General features: G+C 41.7%; 1 protein-coding gene across 4 annotated transcripts in view; it reads left to right on the forward strand.

Annotated features, from left to right (window-relative positions):
* SCHIP1 (schwannomin interacting protein 1) overlaps positions 1-18,248 on the forward strand; it is a 390,417-nt gene that overhangs the window by 341,100 nt on the left and 31,069 nt on the right. Inside the window, exon 1 of one of the 4 annotated variants that reach the window (XM_050965956.1) lies at positions 14,129-14,603. The exons of the other annotated variants lie outside the window; for them this stretch is intronic. Within the exon in view, the coding sequence (XP_050821913.1) occupies positions 14,526-14,603 (78 nt within the window). The 5' untranslated portion in view covers positions 14,129-14,525. Of the gene's footprint in view, positions 1-14,128; positions 14,604-18,248 lie in introns of those variants that run through there. 4 annotated transcript variants of the gene reach the window in all.

Raw genomic sequence — 18,248 nt, forward strand, 5'->3', positions numbered from 1 at the left:
TCTCCCAAGACGAGTGTCTTAGGGCTCTCTTTTTTTTCTCCTGCAAATTTGCCATGAAAAATATCAGAACTTGCACGTTTGTTTAAAATACTTGAGACCGCTATGATGTCATCAACGTGCATCAAAGAAACACAACCTTAACTGAGGCCCTGATAAGTAAATAAAATATTTTGTTATAATGTATTTCCTTGCAATTTAACTATACCCATGTACCATCTTAATGATTTAGGATCTTAAGTAATAAAGCATTTTGGTTTACCATTACATAGGTATATCTCCAGTTATATTATTTTTATATATATATCTCCTAGAACTGGAAGGGACCTTGAAAGGTCATTGAGTCCAGCCCCCTGCCTTCACTAGCAGGACCAAGTATGGATTTCTGCCCCAGATCCCTAAGTGGCCCCCTCAAGGATTGAACTCACAACCCTGGGTTTAGCAGGCCAATGCTCAAACCACTGAGCTATCCCTTCCCACTGCTAATTATTAAGGTGCACTTTGTATAGAGTAACAATCCGAAAATTAAGCTGATGTCAGCTTCTTGCATGTTTTCTTCATCTTGATGAATGAGTCTATTGTGAGCTCTTCAGATCAGAATTTGCCTTTTTGTTACATAGATGCTACCATAATACTAATATTAACATGGTAGTAATGTTAAATATCACCACCTCAGACTTATTTCTGATGTTCTTTTAAAAGTTGATAAATTTCTGGACTCCAAAACATTGAAACTGAATCTCTATGTAATATAATACTCCCTACACAGAAAATTGCCCATGGGAGTCATTCGGTTTTGCAGACTAGCATCATTTTGGATATATACCTATTTCTGTTGACTGAAAGGTCAGACATTCTTGGGCTTTATACACAGATAGAAAACTGATATGATCAATTAGATTTGATTTTCTTAGAAGTCCTGGAATTCACTCAAAAACAGGTATTTCAGGAAGGGCCTGGGACACAATTCATGCGACAAGATCCGCTTAGATGAATTTGGATAGTATGGCTCTGTCTGCACTAGGATATTTACCTTTTGCTGACAACTTTTACAGCTTGAACTGTGGCTGAAAACTGTTTTAATTCCATGTGTTAACTGAACTAAAACATGTTTAGCATCACTTCAGAAATGTGATTGGACCTTCAGTTTTCAGCCTTCCCTCCCTGGAACCATTCAGTCCTCAAATCCTGTATTCAGATCCCTCTTCCTCAACATTTCACTCCTGCCCTACTCCACGCTTTCTGTATGATATCTGTGCATTAATGTCATATGGAGCTGCACAAAATTTGGCAGCTGTATACGCGTGCTGAAAGATCAGGATGCTCCTCCATATTAAAATTGTATTAAATTTGACTAGCTGCACTTCCACAGAAAGAAGCGGAGAGAGTGATATTTCTCAGTAAAGGCCTCTTCCTTTGCAGACCTCTTAGGGAGTTGGTCAGCTTGTAGGCTGCCAGCTCTCCATTTTGAAAGCAGTTCTTTCAGTAAAGAGCTGTCTGTAGATCAATGACATGCCAACAGCCACCTGATTTCCTTGGGAAAAGAAAGAGGGGACCTAAAGTACTTGCTGTTTCAGGCCATTTTAGAGACTTTTGCTGCCACAGGTATGTCAATCAGGGCTTACTCTTCTTCACGCCCATGGCTGATACACCTAGATCAGCGAAGGTCTGGAGCAGGTCTGCACAACATACGGCCTGCGGGCCGCGTGCGGCCCGCAAAGGCTCACTGTGCGGCCCGCGGCGGGATTCAAAAGGCTCTGAGCTGCCCGCAGTGGTGGGGAGCTCAGAGCTCTTTAAATCTCAGCCGCGGCAGGGATTCAAAAGGCTCTGAGCTGCCCGCACCGGTGGGGAGCCCACAGCCATTTAAATCTCAGCCGCGGCCGGGATTCATAGGGCTCTGGGCTGCCCGCGGCAGCGGGGAGTTCAGAGCTCTTTAAATCTCAGCCGCAGCCGGGATTCAAAAGGCTCTGCGCTGCCCACCGCCACGGGGAGCCCAGAGTCCTTTAAATCCCAGCCACAGCCGCGATTCAAAGGGCTCTGGGCTGCTCGCAGTGACGGGGAGCTCAGAGCTCTTTAAATCTCAGCCGCGGCCGCGATTCAAAAGGCTCTGAGCTGCAGGCAGCCGCGACCTCAGAGCTCTTTAAATCTCAGCTGCAGCCGGGATTCAAAGGGCTCTGGGCTGCCCGCAGCCGCAGAGAGCCCAGAGCCCTTTAAATCTCAGCCACCAGGGCCGGCTTTAAGCCAATTCAACCAATTCCCCTGAATCAGCCCGCCCCTAAGAGGGCCACATGCCCAAGCCCCAGTACGGTGTACTGGCAAAAGCTAGTGTGCTGTAGCGGGGTGGCCCAGCTTCCCCAGGGGGCAATTTAAAAGGCCTGTGGCTCCCAGGCCCTTTAAATTGCCACCAGAGCTCCACTGCTGGAGCCCTGGGGTAGGGCTGTGGGGCTCTGGGGGCTATTTAAAAAGTCCGGGGTTCCCGTCGCTTCTACCGCCCCGGCCCTTTAAATAGCCAACGGAGCCCCACCACTTCCCCAGGGTTCCCGTGGCTATTTAAAGGGCTGGGGCGGTAGAAGAAGGGGAGCCCCGGGCCCTTTAAATACCCCCAGAGTCCTGGGGTAGCAATGGGCTCTGGGGGCTATATAAAGGGCCGGGGCTCCAGCTGCCTCTGCCGCCCTGGTCCTTAAATAGCTGCTGAAGCCACACCGCTTCCACAGGGCTCCCTTGGCTATTTACAGGGCTGGGGCAGTAGAAGCAGGGGAGCCGCGGGCTCTTTAAATAGCCCCCAGAGCCCTGGGGTAGCGGGGGGGGGTCTCCAGATGCCTTTGCTGCCCTGGTCCTTTAAATAGCCCCCAGAGCCCCACCACTTCCCCAGGGCTCCTGCAGCTATTTACAGGGCTGGGGCAGTGGAAGCAGGGGAGCCCCAGGTCCTTTAAATAGCTCCTGAGCCACGGGCTGCTAGTGCTACTCTGGTGGGGGAGGCAGGAGGAGAGGGCACTCACCATACAGGATGAGCTGTACCCCCTGTACCTGCACCAGTTGCCCGCAGCCAACCCCTGCTGCACGTCCTGCGCTGCCTGCATCAGTTCCTGTCTGCAGCCAGCCCGTCTCCAGGCAGCCCCTCACCCCCTGCCTTGCCTTCAGTCCTGCACCAACCCCTGTCTCCAGCCAGCCCTGCACCCCCTTCCCTGTCTCCAGCCAACCCCTGCCGCACCCCCCTGCCTGAAGCCAGCCAGTCCTGCACTCCTTTGTCTCCAGCCCTGCCAACCCATGCCGCACCCCCCCGTGGCCGTGTCTGAAGCCAGCCAGCCCGCCCATCCCACACGCCGTCTCCAGCCTGCCCCACACCCCTTGCCCAGCCTGCAGCCAGACCCTACCTCCAGCCACCTCCCCCCCACCTCCAGCGAGCCCCATGTCCACTGGTGCCCTGTAGTTCCCAGGGAAGTAACTCTGCACACCTGCTTCAATGAAGTGGGCAGGGAGCAGCTGGGACCCACACGTGCACCCTAGCACACCCTCAGGGAGTGGCCAAGCTCATTTCCAGTTCAGACACATCTTTTTAAAAAAGAACTTTAGGTAGGGTTAACATACATCTGTACTTTCCCAGACATGTCAGGCTTTTTGGATCTTAAATCGCCATCCAGGAGGAAAATACGGACGTATGGTAACCCTATTGGTACAGAAAATACATACTGTGGCAGAACCTTTTATAGGGAACCGGTTGCTAAGAAATGAAAGGCTTTTTTTTTTTTTTTTACATTTTTTTTTTTTCAGTCATCCCTGCCGGGGCCCCGCTGAAAATGTTCGAATTGGGCCCCGCACTTCCTAAAGCCGGCCGTGCCAGCTGCAGACGGGATTCAGAGGCTCTGGGCTGCCCACAGCCGTGGGGAGCCCTGAGCCCTTTGAATCCCAGCCGTGGCTCCAGCGGATGCGCTGGGGCTGGGATTTAAAAGGCTCGGGCTCCTCTCAGCAGCAGGAGCTCTGGGCCCTTTAAATCCCTGCCCCAGCCCCACAAAGCTCCGGGTTCCCGCAGCCGCCGGAGCCCCGGGCCCTTTAATTTGACCCTGAGGGCTCCCAGCCAGCTCTTCAGCTGGGAGCCCCTGGTTGATTTAAAATCAAGTATCACCTCCCCACTCCCAACCTTCCTTTTTGGCCCACAGCTGTTTTGGTGGGGCGGCACTGGGAAAGGAGGGTTTGTTTCTGCAGGGCTGGGCGGTGCTGGGGCAGAGTGTTTCCACTGGGCCGACAGGGGAGGGTTTCGGCCCTCAGCTGTTTTCTTTGGAGTAATGTGGCCCTCGTCACTTTATGAGTTGTGCAGGCCTGGTCTGGAGTATACACATGGCCTCAGTAATGCTAATACCAACTACTGAAAAATCATTAGGGTCTCCAAAAAATCGTGAAATTTGACTTATAAATTATTACATTTTTAAACATAACTAATTTGGGGTCCTTTTATTTGCTTTCTGTTTTTTGAGCAAATAAAACAGGATTCACATTTTGAAGATTTCTCAGCAATCATAAATACTAGAAATGAAAGCTGAGAGACGCAGGAAAAACACCAAATACCATGAAACTCAAGATAAAATCACAAGAGTTGGCAACACTGCAGTCTACTTCTCCTGTATTGGGGCAGAAGACATGGCACCCATCCTATCTTCCAAAATCATTCCTTTTTTCAGCAGATTTCTGCATTTTGTAAATGCTACAAACCATTTGTAACAAGGGAGTTGGAGCTCAATAGATCAATAGCTCCAGGGCACACTGATCACCAATGGAAAAACTGCTACTATTAAGTAAACTAAAGGAGCCTGCTGCCATGGAGATGGGGTCACGGGAGCTCTTTAACAGACAGGTTAGAATGCAAGGATGAGGCTTGCTCTCTTTTTCTCTTTGGAGCTGTGAAAAAAGCTCCCCTTTGCTACCTGGAAGTGCTTTCTGCTCATTCTGTGAAACGTTTCAGACATGTCTGTATAAATGGGAAGACGGATGATGGCCAGCCTTCAGAGCAGTACTTTCATAATTAGGACTGACTTTAAAAGTGTTTTTCTAAAGTAACCCATTCAGACCTTCATAATAAAACAAGTGTTCCTTAAATAACTGTCCATTGATATGACATTTCTCTAGGCTTGGCAGAATTTTATTTTTTATAATTATGATGGATAACATTGACTATTTTTAAGCATTTTTTTCTGTTTTTATCAATTTAAATTTTTACAGTTGCAGGAAATTATTGGGAAGGTCAGATAATCATTTAATGATAGCTGAGATTCAAAAAGATAAAGCTTTATAACCATTTAAAATGCAAATTTTCAACATCACATATTAAAATATACAAAGTACATATCCTTAAATTAAACTCTCAGAAGTTCTCAAGCAGCATTTTTCTTACATTGCCTATCTGTTCACTTTGATTATTATTGATGAAAATATATTTTCATACGTTTGTGTGCACAGTGAAATCAATGTTTATTGACATTTGCTGATAGAAATGTAATCCTTCCAAACTTGTTTATAACCTAACCATATATGAAAAATGTTGTAAATTCTACTAATAAATAATAAACTAGCAACCACTTTTGAGATTATTGCAAGAGGTACTCTAGTTGGGTTACCATGATCAGTCAACTAGATAATCTGCTAAAGTGCACTATTTGGAAAAGATAGGATCCATTCTCTTTATGGCAAACCTTAGAAAATGTATAGTTCATAGTTTTGTTTATTTCATTGACTCAGATAAGTGTTATCTGTGCATAATTAAATCTGAATGTTTAAAGTACTCATAAAAATTTCAGTTATAATCGTATTGCCCATTTTTAGTAACCTTTAAAAAAAAAACAGCAGAAGAAGGAACTTACTGTTTCTTGCCTTACTATCAGTGTGAAAAATTAAGTTTTTTTAATTTTAAAACTGAGTCAGAGTTCATCTGTCCTGTTTTCTTGCTTTTATAAAACCTGAAAATTGAAATGCGTTTTCCCCCCAGACTTTGCATGCACAAAAAGATGGTATACTTCAAATTGATATGTAGTTTATATCTTCAATGAGGTAGCTAATTTTGATCCTTGAATCTGAAGGATGGGGAGGGGGTTGTTACACTGCATTCTTAACTGTAGCAGTTTGAGCCACAGGAAGGCAGCATGGCCTATTGCATAGAGCGCTGAACAGAGAGTTAGAAGACCTTGGTGTTCTATTCCTGGCTCAGCCATTGACCTTGTTTGTGACCTTGGGGCAGTAACTTCCCGTCTTTATGCCTCTGCTAACTCTTCCTCCCTTGGTCTCATCTATTTAAATTATAAACTCTTTTAGGCAGAGACTCTATCTCCCTTTGTGTCTATACTGCCCCCACACAATGAAGCCCCTATCTTGACTGGGGCCTCTAAGTTGCTACTGTGATACTACTACTAATAATAATAAAGTAGAGCTGCACTAAGTATGTGTTCCAGTTTCTATGTTAGGATGCCCCAAATACAACCTCAGACTTCAAACTGTCTCTCTCCTAATGCTACCATTTAAATTCACTGAAAGGAGAAACAGTTTTTGTAACTATAACTATCATTCCAGTTTCATAGCTGACGAAATTTTACATGGACTTCTCTCTCACAAAAGTAACCCTTACCTAATAATACAAAAGTTAAGTGTACCTTATAATGTAGCTTGGTATGTGTTGTTAAACTGACTGCAATACATTTTGTTTGTGTGTATATTTAAAGCACATAAAGGGTGCCAGAGTGGCTGGTCTAGGGACTGAACTGTTTATCTGAATGGATACAGCACGTATAGCAGCTGTGTAATCCTCTCCAATTGGCTTTATTGCCAAAAACTACAAATGGGAAGAAAGTAGCTGTCTACGGAAATGCCCAGTCAGCTCTGCAATGTTGTGACAACCCAGAAATACATTTGTTTTATAGTTTAGTTTTCAAGGCAATCATTTAAGTATTAGTCGTGGCATGCCCTCTAACAGAAGTGGAGGTATAATGCCTTTGTACAGTGACCCTAGTCCTCTCAGTACTTGAGAAGCTACTGAGAAGAATGACAATTGCTGGTGGCTGCAATGTGACCCTAGAAATGGTAGTTAGATTGTACAAAGAGGCCCTGCTTTATCAGAAACATATTGTCCAGCATAGTACTGTATTCTGAATTCATTTCTTCTCTCTCATTTCAAAGATGTTCATTGAACAAAGAATTTTCATTTAAGGTTGTGATTTGATTTGAGTTAAAACCAGAATTATCAGCTTCTAGACCAGGGGTAGGCAACCTATGGCCTGCAGGCCGAGCTGATTTTCTGTCGCACTCTCACTGCCTGGGTCCTGGCCACCAGTCCGGGGGCTCTGCATTTTAATTTAATTTAAATGAAGCTTCTTAAACATTTTGAAACCTTATTTACTTTACATACAACAATAGTTTAGTTACATATTATAGACTTATAGAAAGAGCCCTTCTGAAAAGGTTAAAATGTATTACTGGCACGCGAAACCTTAAATTAGAGTGAATAAATGAAGACTCGGCACAGCACTACTGAAAGGTTGCCGACCCCTGTGCTAGACTAATAAGCTAAATCAACTGATATGACTTTTTTTTTCTGTCAGATGGTCTCATTACAAAGTTAGTCCTCAGAGAATCTCAGCAAAGACATTTTTCCAACGGTACTTGGATAACAGAGTAATTAGCCTGAAAAAGTTCAAGTGAAGGGCAAGGAAGCCATTTAGGTGAAAGATTTTTTGTGAATGTATTCTAAATAGAACTTGTCCCCTTTTTGTCTAATGCAGTGGTCCCCAACCTTTTCTGTCTGGTGGGTGCCAGATGACGAGCCACCGAGGACCGTGGTGGCGGACGAGCATCCACCAAAATGCTGCTGACAAGCGGCAATGTCAATAGGCGTTGCTGCCGAAAATCGGCAGATTTTCGGCAGCATTTCAGCTGATGTTTCTCTGCCGGCCAGTACGTGGGCATGCTTAGACACCCCGGCGGGCGCCATGGCACCCGCGGGCACCACGTTGGGGACCCCTGGTCTAATGAAAGAAGCAAACTGTTCTGAGTTGGATACTGCAGTGGTGTGTGTGATTTCATTTCATTTTTCCTAAACATAATTACAAAGCCCAAAAGCTTGACTTTTACTTTAGTGGTGCTGAAGTAAAATATCATCACAAACATTAATTGCATATATTATTTATACAGTGATAGTACATAGAGGTCCCCATTGGGCGCATGGCCCCATGTACTAGACACCATACATACATATAATAAGAGAGAGCCCCTGCCCTAAATATCTTATAATCTAAATAGATAAAACAGAGCATTTTATTCCCATTGTACAGGTGGGGAAATGAGGGCAGAGAGTCAGTGACTGACCAGGGACAGATGTGGGGAACTGAACCCAGATCTCCAAAGTTCTAGTCCAGGGCTTTAACTACAAAACTCTCCTTTCTCTTGGATTAAATTAAAATGATGCATAAACTCTTCGTGCAGTTTGTTTAATTTTAACAGTTTAGATGTTTTTTTCATACTCTGAAGTGGGTGGGTGTGTGTTTTTGTGTTCAGTTTTTTCGGGGGGGGTTGGTTGGTTTTTTATTTTTTTTCTTATTCATTCTGATTTATTACAATGTTGCTCTGACAGGAAGAGTAAAAAGAATATGCTCTTTATCCAGGGACAAATGGTCAATCCATAGTGATTAACTGCTTCAACAGAACCTTCTCCTTTGCATGAAATGTATTAATCCCATGGGGAAATACTTTGATGGCATTTCTAAATATCAGTTTTAATAGGCAGACGCAGTATTTTATCATTGCATTAACAGTGGGCTGTTGAAGCAAGTGTAAAACAACAGAATAAATGCCAGCTCTTCATGTTGTTGATTAATTTATATTGAAATTATAGAGGAGAAACACTATTTGATTTAATCATCATTTACTCTGTACCTGAGTATAAACACAGTATTTACCGTATACAAGAACAGTGAAGGTTTATGAGAAACTTGCCTTGTTTCTTCGATTAGGATGTTTTTAACTGAAAAATACAATTATTTGCTCCATATTAAAAAAGTATAATGTCAAGAATCCTTATGCTGTCTAATAATGATCATATATTGTCCAGGCAAGATAACCTAGAACATTTCTTGCATAAAAATCAATCTCTTTAAAGCATTCCATGCTTTATTTCTGAAAATGAATTTGCCATATAGTGTACAATATTTAAATCCCAGAATGCATAACTACTTAATATAAATTGAGTATTCTGAAAGTATAGTGCAATGATTCTAATCCATGTGTTCCATACCCAAATTTGAAGATTCTGAATGTGTGTTTGATAGCATTTGATATCCTTACTAGGTCAGCTGCAAACTTTATGTACACTAAAAAGGAATAAAATGTGATCTTTACCTTCAGTGAAGTCAGACTTACTTGGTGTGGTTTAATTTTCATGTCCCTGAATAAAATAAAAAGCTCTGTGTACCTGCTGACCAACCTTATCCCCCACTTTTCTGCCCAAACCCCATACAGGTCCCATTTGGTATATACATTAAATACATTTTTGAACATTGTAAGATTAAGTGAATTACATAGTACGAATGTGTTTTGTAGTAATTTTGAAGGAGAGTTCATAGGATTTATCCAGGGAAGTCGTACTTTTTTGAAAAACTGCTTATTAAAGCTATGCAGTAGTACAGGGAAGGACTTTTCTTCCCTTTAGCCAATAACTTAACTGTCTCTAAATGTATTTTGAAAGGAGACATTGAGAAATCAAATGATGTTATCAGAAATAAAAATCAGGAGCCCTACTGCAGGAAAAGGGAAGTTAATTTTAGTAACACTGGAAAATGACACATTGAGTCAGCTGTGGCTAGGAATCAAAAATAATAAAAACAAGCTCATAAGTCAAATTCCCTTGTGCAGAAAAACTATAGTAATTACAAAGCAGCCAACTAGAAAAATAATTGGTTTTAGCCAGCCCTATTTATTAATGCTTTTTTCTTTAAACTTCTGAGTAGAATGTTTTAGAATATTACTATGCATCATTTGTACATCATTAAAACTAGTAAGCTAACTGGCAAAATGCATTTTGAGTAAACATGTCAGTATAATGTGGATATTTCATGAGAGACTTAAATAGCAATTTAGGACTGTAAAACAAATAATCTGATATAGAGTTTAGTCGTATTGTACTAGATACCAGCCCTTTTACTACTGTGTGATATCCTTTGAAGATCACTGTTGCTGCACAGATATGAAAATTGTAGCCTGGCAACACAAATCCCATCCTACCTGTGTTTATCCTTTAGAAATCTAGGTCCTGATCCAGTGAAGCACTTAAACACATGCTTAACTTTTAGTACATGAAGAGTCACATTGACTCATGTGCTTTCCTGGAGCGGAGTCTTAGTAGGTGAAATTTAGTGACAGCCATGAAAGCAATGGACTAATAGCATTAAACTAAAGCCAACCAAAGTGACAATGCTGTACAAGCATTAGATTCAGGTGCTTCATCTCCCTCATGACCGGCAAAGCTCTGACTAAAACAAGTTGGAAAGACTTGCTAGTGTGCATAGTGGGTTTCTGCAGTCTGAATATTTCTACCAGGATCTAGTTAGGGAACTACCATACTAACTTTCACTTGTGAAAAGACCCAGAATTTGAACACAGATTTCTAGCTATAAAAGGCTAGCTAAAAATTTCTAGCTATAAAAGGCATGTCCCTGCCATGTAGGAGGGAAGCAACAAGGCAAATTATTTCCTTTTTCTGACCTTAAAATTTGCTGCTATAATTAGAACAAAACTCAGTTTCTTACATTATAAAGAAACGTAAGCCGTTGCATAATAGAGGCTGAAGTTTGCTTTCTATAACACCAAACTTGCCTCCCCTCTAAATTCCAAACTCTAAAATACACCACCTTAAACTCATTCCCACTTCAACTTTTGCATAACTGCTCTGTGGCCAGAAGACAATTTTTGTCCAAAATTGATCGTAATCAGCAATTTATGAGATTTGTTGGGGACAGGGAGAGATGTTCTGAAAATTCTTCTAGTGCAGTGGTTTTCAAACTGCGGGTCGCGATCCAGTACTGGGTCGTGGAATGTAAGGCATTGAGTCATGGCGGCTCTGGTCAGCACCACCAACCGGGCCATTAAATGTCCTGTCGTCGGTGCAGCCCAGTGAAAGCAGGCTAGTCCCTACCTGTTCTGACGCTGTGCTGCGCCCTAGAAGTGGCCAACAGCAGGTCCAGCTCCTAGGCAAGGGGGGAGGGGTAATGGGGGAGGCCACAGGGCTCTGCACGCTGCCCGAGCACCGGCTCCGCACTCCCATTGGCCAACAGTGGGCCAATTGGACCTGGGGAAAGGGGTGCCTGCGGGCGGGAGCCATTTGTCCGTCTCTGCGCAGGAGCTGGACCTGCTGCTGGCCGCTTCTGGGGGCACAACGGAGTGCATGGGGCCAGAAAGCCTGCCTTAGCACGCCTGCTGCACCACTGATCAGGAGCTGCCCAAGGTAAGCCTGTGTCCCAATCCCCTGCCCCACCCTAGAGCCTGCACCCCCAGCCCAGAGCCCTGATCCCCTCTTGCACCTCAACCTCCTACCCCAGCCCAGAGCCCCCTCCCACATCCTGATTCCCTCATTCCCAGCCCCACCCCGCAGCCCTCACCCCTGTACCTCAGCCCCAGCCCTGAGCCCCTCTCACACCCCAAGCCCCTCAGCCCCAGCTCTGTTGGGTCACGGGCATCTACAATTTTCTTCAGCTGGGTCGCCAGAAAAAAGTTTGAAAACCACTGTTCTAGTGTATGTGTACTGGGGAGGTTGCTTAGTGTAATTTTATGTATGTTTGTTTTTTTTCTCATAGCCCAAAAAAACTTTTAAAAACCTCAGATGTGTTTTATTTGAAAGATTTTGGTAAAATCTAGTCTGGGATTTTCAAGAGTGTTGAAGATCAATGGGTGGCAAACTCCCTTTGAAAATATCAGCACTAATGTGCAAGACTTCTGCTTTTTTTCCCTTGGGGGAAAGGCATATTAAGAATCTACTGGCAAATTAAGAATGTCATCATCAACCATTGGGCTTTGGCAGGCTGTAAAAGAGCACCAAATGACTGGTGGAGATCTACACTTCCATTTAAAAAAAAACACAATTTTTTTCTAGCCCCTTTCCTTGGGAGCATTGCCTTTGAAGTGTAAACAAACAGAACATAATCACAGCCCGTCTCCCATCAGCCACAGCCAGAGTGCCTAACTCAGTTACCTGTTTCTGGCATGTTCTTTTCTGTGTCCCACAAACAGGGTAGGCACAAGTGAAATCTTTATTCCTAGTGTGTTTCTACCATTCTTGGCTGGGTTGGCTGTTCCTGCAGCAGAAACTGTCAATAACCTTCACTTCTCTCTGAGAAAATGAAGACTGAGGGTTGATGTATCTTGAAGCCATACATGGGTGCTGAGAAGAACCTAAGAAAGAGGCTCCTTCATCAACTACTTATGCAGTGTTTGGGGAGATATTGGGCTAGATGGACCATTGACCATTCTTATGCTCTTAGGAGGAAAGGAGAGGAATTTGCTCACTCTCTCTCCCTCCCTCCACGATCTCATTGTCCCTGAATCAGAGAGACCAGGCTCCAACCTCTTCTCAAAGGGATCCCCTTGGAGGGAGCAGAGTGTGAATGTTTCTGTAACTATGCAGTATGGAAAATGTAACCCTCCCCTTGCAAGGTGGATGTGGTGCTATAATATCCAGGCTCCCTGTAAAGCGGGGAGAGAGAGCACCACAAGCACTGGCGACCAGTGTCTCATGTTCAACAGGATCTTTAAATCCCCCATACAGTGGGAGGATCTTCGTACATTCACTCATTCCCCCTTTCCTTCTTCCTTCCTCCACTTACAATTGACATGCAGCAGAATTAATACTCCTGAATGACTTACAACAGTGTCTTCCTCCACAGAAATAACATATTCAATCTTAGGCCTTGGCTACACTGGCGCTTTACAGCGCTGCAACTTTCTCGCTCAAGGGTGTGAAGAAAACACCCCTCTGAGCGCTGCAAGATACAGCGCTGTAAAGTGCCAGTGTAAACAGTGCCGCAGCGCTCCCAGCGCTGCAAGCTAAACCCCATCAGGATGTGGAGTACGTGCAGCACTGGGAGAGCTGTCTCCCAGCGCTGGCGCTGCGACCACACTTGCACTTCAAAGCGCTGCTGCGGCAGCGCTTTGAAGTTTCAGGTGTAGCCATACCATGAGCAAGGATTAAAAAGGGAAAGACACTGGGCTTTGGAAAAAGATGGAGAGACATGGAATCCATGACTTCTTAAATACTGTTACCAAACTAATTACTATGCTCACAAGTCTGGAGTGAGTAGAAGGCTTTATGAAATCCAAAAGGAATCCTGATATGGAGAGTGGGGATCAGTAAGGAACTTACTTGTGGTGGTTGGCTGGGGAGGAAGGTTCCACAGTGTTCCTTGTATTTGTATCTGCCTATGCCAGTGAGGTTTAATCTGACTCTGGAAGTATTAGAAGCTTGTAACAAGTGAAATCTTTATATTTGAATGCTTCCTTTTTCTTCACTGGGTTGGGATTTATGGTTTTTCTCCTAAAAGCTTTATTATGTCTGAAAAAAATATTCCAGCCAAGGAATCACCTTAAAATAGAAAATCCTTAGTTATGTACTTTGTGAAAGAAATGGATGGGAAAAAAAATCCTCCAGTTGTAGATTTTGCTATTCCTGTCTCTTAAGCAAGTAAGCAAACCATGCAATGTTTGAAGGCAAGAAAGGCAATAAAGAGGATGAAGGGCTCCCGAAATTGGAAAGGCACTGGGTAAATTTCCAAACAAATTATGGAGTTCTTTTTTTGCTTCGCCTAATAGACTAAAGTTATGGATATTGAAACAGAATAACCAATCTGTACAGAAAGTATTGTGTATTGTACAGAGAGGTTGTACGTGAAAGTCCCAGAAGTGAGTCCAGTTTTGCCTCCTGTAGCCTTGACTTTGAACCACACTGTTTTAATTTTGTTATAAGATACCAGGTTTTCTCTGCCCGGGTGTAGTCTGCTAGGCAAGTTTCCATCTATTTTTATCCTGCACTACCAGTGGCTGGATGAAGACTGCTGCTTTCCTCTTGTAGCTACAACACACACTGCTAAGCAGTGAACTCAGTGTAATCAGCTGGCTAAGGCTCAAAGACAGCCTTTTACTTTATTAGGGAAAAGAAACACGCTTTGAAGAGGATTCTAGCAGAATTATTCTGAGGAAGGTGATAGCAGATTGTGAGAAGACCATACCCTTGACAGGCCAAAGTGTCAGCAAGAAGTCACATTTTAACTGCACGGAATGGCAGCTGTCCTCGCACTAGAGAGAATGAGACAAAGATATAAGTACTAGACAGTCTCCCTGAATGAAAAAGGGCAAGGACACTGACAGAATTTCAGTTATCTGATATTTCAGTTTAAAAATGAGAAATCCAAACAGATCTTGGAGTATGGACTAATAAATTATGGATACAATGAATAGTGATAATAGCAAGGAGTATTTAATCTGCAGTGAGGGGGTTTGAGAGTTAAAGAATGAATTTGGACAGTGATGGAATGGATGACATCAACAATAAAGTATCCACGTTGGAGATGGAGGGGAATTATAAAAAGGTAAGAGACAAAAAGGACTCTTGTCTTCTAACAATTGCTCTGTTTTTGCAAAAGAGAAACAGTTCAAATCTGAAAAGTTGCCAGTACCATTCACAGCACCCTATGCTACAGTTCATCCAGATATATAAATGTTTCTTCATGATTAGTTCTATCTTTATTTGCTAAAATAGTGAAACGTTGTATTCAACACACAAGTAATTTTCATTAAAATGTGGTTGTTACAATGTTCTGTAAAACTTCTGACACTCTACATTTAGTTGTCAAAACTGTAATTTAAATATTGTGCCCTTCTAGTTTTTAATATAAATTACAGTGCAGCTTAAGAAATGAAAAATGTTGACTCTAAATTTTCATTTTATTTGTACTTCACCGTAAATATATCTTGAAGTGAAAGATACAAAATCAAGTATTCTATGGGTACAGGATTTTCATAAATATTGTAACAGCCTTTGTCCCTTTAAAAATAAAGTATGTCATATACAGTTTTGGAACTTTAAATATAGTAATTGTCTACATCTGGTAATGACAGACTTAAGGCAAAAATAGCTTCAGTTGCATGGTTGAAGTCTTGACATTAACTTCAAGTATATGTTTCTCCCTACAGAGCCAGGATATTATGCAACTTCTCTTCCCCCTCCATTCCTCCTCCAGCCCCCGCCTCCTCCCAAGGAAACGAATGCTGTTCTAAACTGTTTCACAGTATGTAGAAGTATCATGCCATAACAGACCCACCATCCTCAACTCTCACTGACTACAGCACCTGGCAGCATCCAACCCATTGTATCTAACCTCAGCACCTTCCAACATTTAGTCAATTGCTTCTAATACTAAATTAAAAAATTGCCATAACCCCGCTGGGTTTTTAATCCAATTAAATATTAATAGAATAAAATATTTTTACCTTAAACACTTCTAGGTTGGCAGTGTCCTTGAATAAAGATTCACCTAGGTGAGGTAGTGTTTGCAGAGTTGTATAATTACTGCTACATATTAATTCTAAATATACATTTGAGTAAGTTTTGTATATACTTTTACTCACTATTTCAGATGAAATCTTAGTGTGTAAAATATATTCAATGGGCTGCATTGTAATAATCACTTCTCAGGTTATGTAAGTAGTAAAGTATGAACTTTGTTCACTTCTTTGGAAATACAGTAAGTAAATCCCAAGAGCTGACTTGTGTACTGCTGTTTATTGGCCTGCCATGGCTTGTGTTTTCTGTGTTGTATAATTGCCAAAAAGGGAAAAAGTCTGAGGTGATAAGTATCCACATTAATGACATGTTAACAGCCCTTACAGTAAAGTTCTTGTACAGGGAAGATTTTTAAGTCTTGTCTTTTCTTGTTAATCCCAAACCTGTTACAAGCAAACTAAAGCAAAGAAAGAAAATGTGGAGTTAATCCAGGAACAGAAAGCAGGTGTAGCCAAAGCAAATGAGAAGTAATAAACTGTTGGCAACATGTACACAACTGTCTTAATCCTGTACATTGCCAGAGGTATGACAGCATTTATATTGTTCACCTTACTTAGTCCTTGAATGCAGATTCAGTGGATCAAATTCTGCTTTCAGTTACACTCGTATAAACCCAAGTGATTCACTGGAGTTTCTCTTGGTACATGCGCAACTTATACATTCTTGCCACGTTTGTGTTGAATCAACAAATGTAATAATATTTCAAATATCCGGTATATTGTGAAAAAAGATAAAAACCATAAAAGCTTATCTGTTAACCCCCTGTCCGTACATGACAAAACCCCCTCTTTGTATTGAGTCTATGTACAAATTCTGCTGGAAAAAGACTGCCCCACAGGGCTAGTCTTTCTAGATGCTAAATAGTACTCTCTCAATATGTCCAGTCAGCATTAAATCCTGCACTTCCACTGGATGCGATAAATAATACCTTTCAAGAAACTTCCATAATTCCTATCCACATTGGTCTTGTCAGGCTCATGAATCTACAAACTAACAGAAAACAGCATGTCACCCTTCAACAGAGTGTAGGTCGTTGCAGTAGGGAGGTTGACAGGACTGTAGATCAGTGCCATAAAGCAACTACTAATGACTGAGGAAGTTGTATCCTCTCAAACTTCAAGCCAGTTCAGATGTTCAGGCATGATGAATGCATGACCCATGGAATCAACTTTATATTGTCATATAGGAATATTTAGCCAGCACTAAAATATTTTTTGACAGATTGACTAACTTCTGTAACTTGTTTTCCAGGGCAAGTGCCCCAAAGTTAATAGCATAACTCTCAACACTCAAACTTCCAAGTGAAGTGTTTAACATTTGCCCTTTTAATGCTTTGGAAAGAAAATGTGGAATCCATAACTACACAATGAAAAATCACAGATGCAAGCATTCTTTACTTGTATAGTACCATAAGTCTGCAGAGGGGCATGTGCTTTTATTTTTATGTATATAATACATAAAACTTTTATAATCATCTTGTTTGTGCTGTTATCACCAGCACAGCTCTAGGGATGTTTCTCTGTTCTAATATTAGGCAAGAAGAACAGATGGTAAATGAGTGAGACAAATGTGGTAAATGGTAGTTATTGCTGTGGGGTTGAAAGAGGGGTGAGAATTTTTTTTATTTTTATTTTTTCTTGTGGGAAAGATAGGGACCATTAAGAAAACAAATTGTAAATGTATGGGTCAGTAAACAACAAAACTGTAATTAATATATATATTCAAAAGCAGTAATTATATAGAAGTGGCATGGTAGACTATGATCACAGAGGGGCATAACAATAGCCTCTCCATGGCATTTTTGTTGTTAATTTACTGAAGAAAGTTTGGCATCTCTCCTAATGTAAACTTAGTTGAAATTAGTGTTTTAGATGTAGAGATTCTCATTTTCCTTTCCTTGTCTAAACCACAAATATCTTACTGGTTTAGCCAAACTGGCCTTGAAACTTAACTTGCAGTAAGGTTTTTAGGAACTTAATCACACATAATCAGTGGCTGGGGAATTGATCCATGCATGAATTCTGTGCTAGACCTTGTTATATATTGATGAATACCACATTTTTTTTTCATGTTCTTGTAAATATTTTTGGTTTTGTTGTTTAAAAGAAAAAATAAAAATCAAACGGTTCTATTCATGTAGTTAAAATTAGATCCTACAATGGTTATGGAAGGAAGAGATTATGTAACTTTTCCTTTTCCTTCAGGAGGTGGTCTAGGTGCAGGAGTTAGTGTTCAGAATTATAACACTATTTATTTATAGCACTTATAATTTGAGAATTAATAATTCAAACCTGTTTTGCTTAGTGAAAGTCTAGGTGAAGGGATAGAAGACAAAACAACTCATGAGATCAGTGAAATGTATGATTTGTGTTCTCCTAGGTAACAGCTACAAGTAAAACTTTTTGTTAAAATGCATTTACAAAAGTTCGACTGTCCTTTTAGACCATGTGCTATGGTGAAAATCTGTGTGCTATGGTGAAAATCTGTGTATCTCACTATAGATTTAACAGAAAGACCTATCTTTGACCATAGATAATACAGTATTATCTGTGTTAATGTTTTTATATTCCAAGTGTTTCATTGTGATTTTCTTGTGTAGAAAATAATTTAAAAATTCTTGGTAGCTGAGAAATGAGATTATTGATTTGGTTCCTGTCTGAAACCAAGTTTC

The sequence above is a fragment of the Gopherus flavomarginatus genome, chromosome 8 (genome assembly GCF_025201925.1).
Source record: "Gopherus flavomarginatus isolate rGopFla2 chromosome 8, rGopFla2.mat.asm, whole genome shotgun sequence".
Taxonomy (NCBI): Eukaryota; Metazoa; Chordata; order Testudines; family Testudinidae; genus Gopherus; species Gopherus flavomarginatus.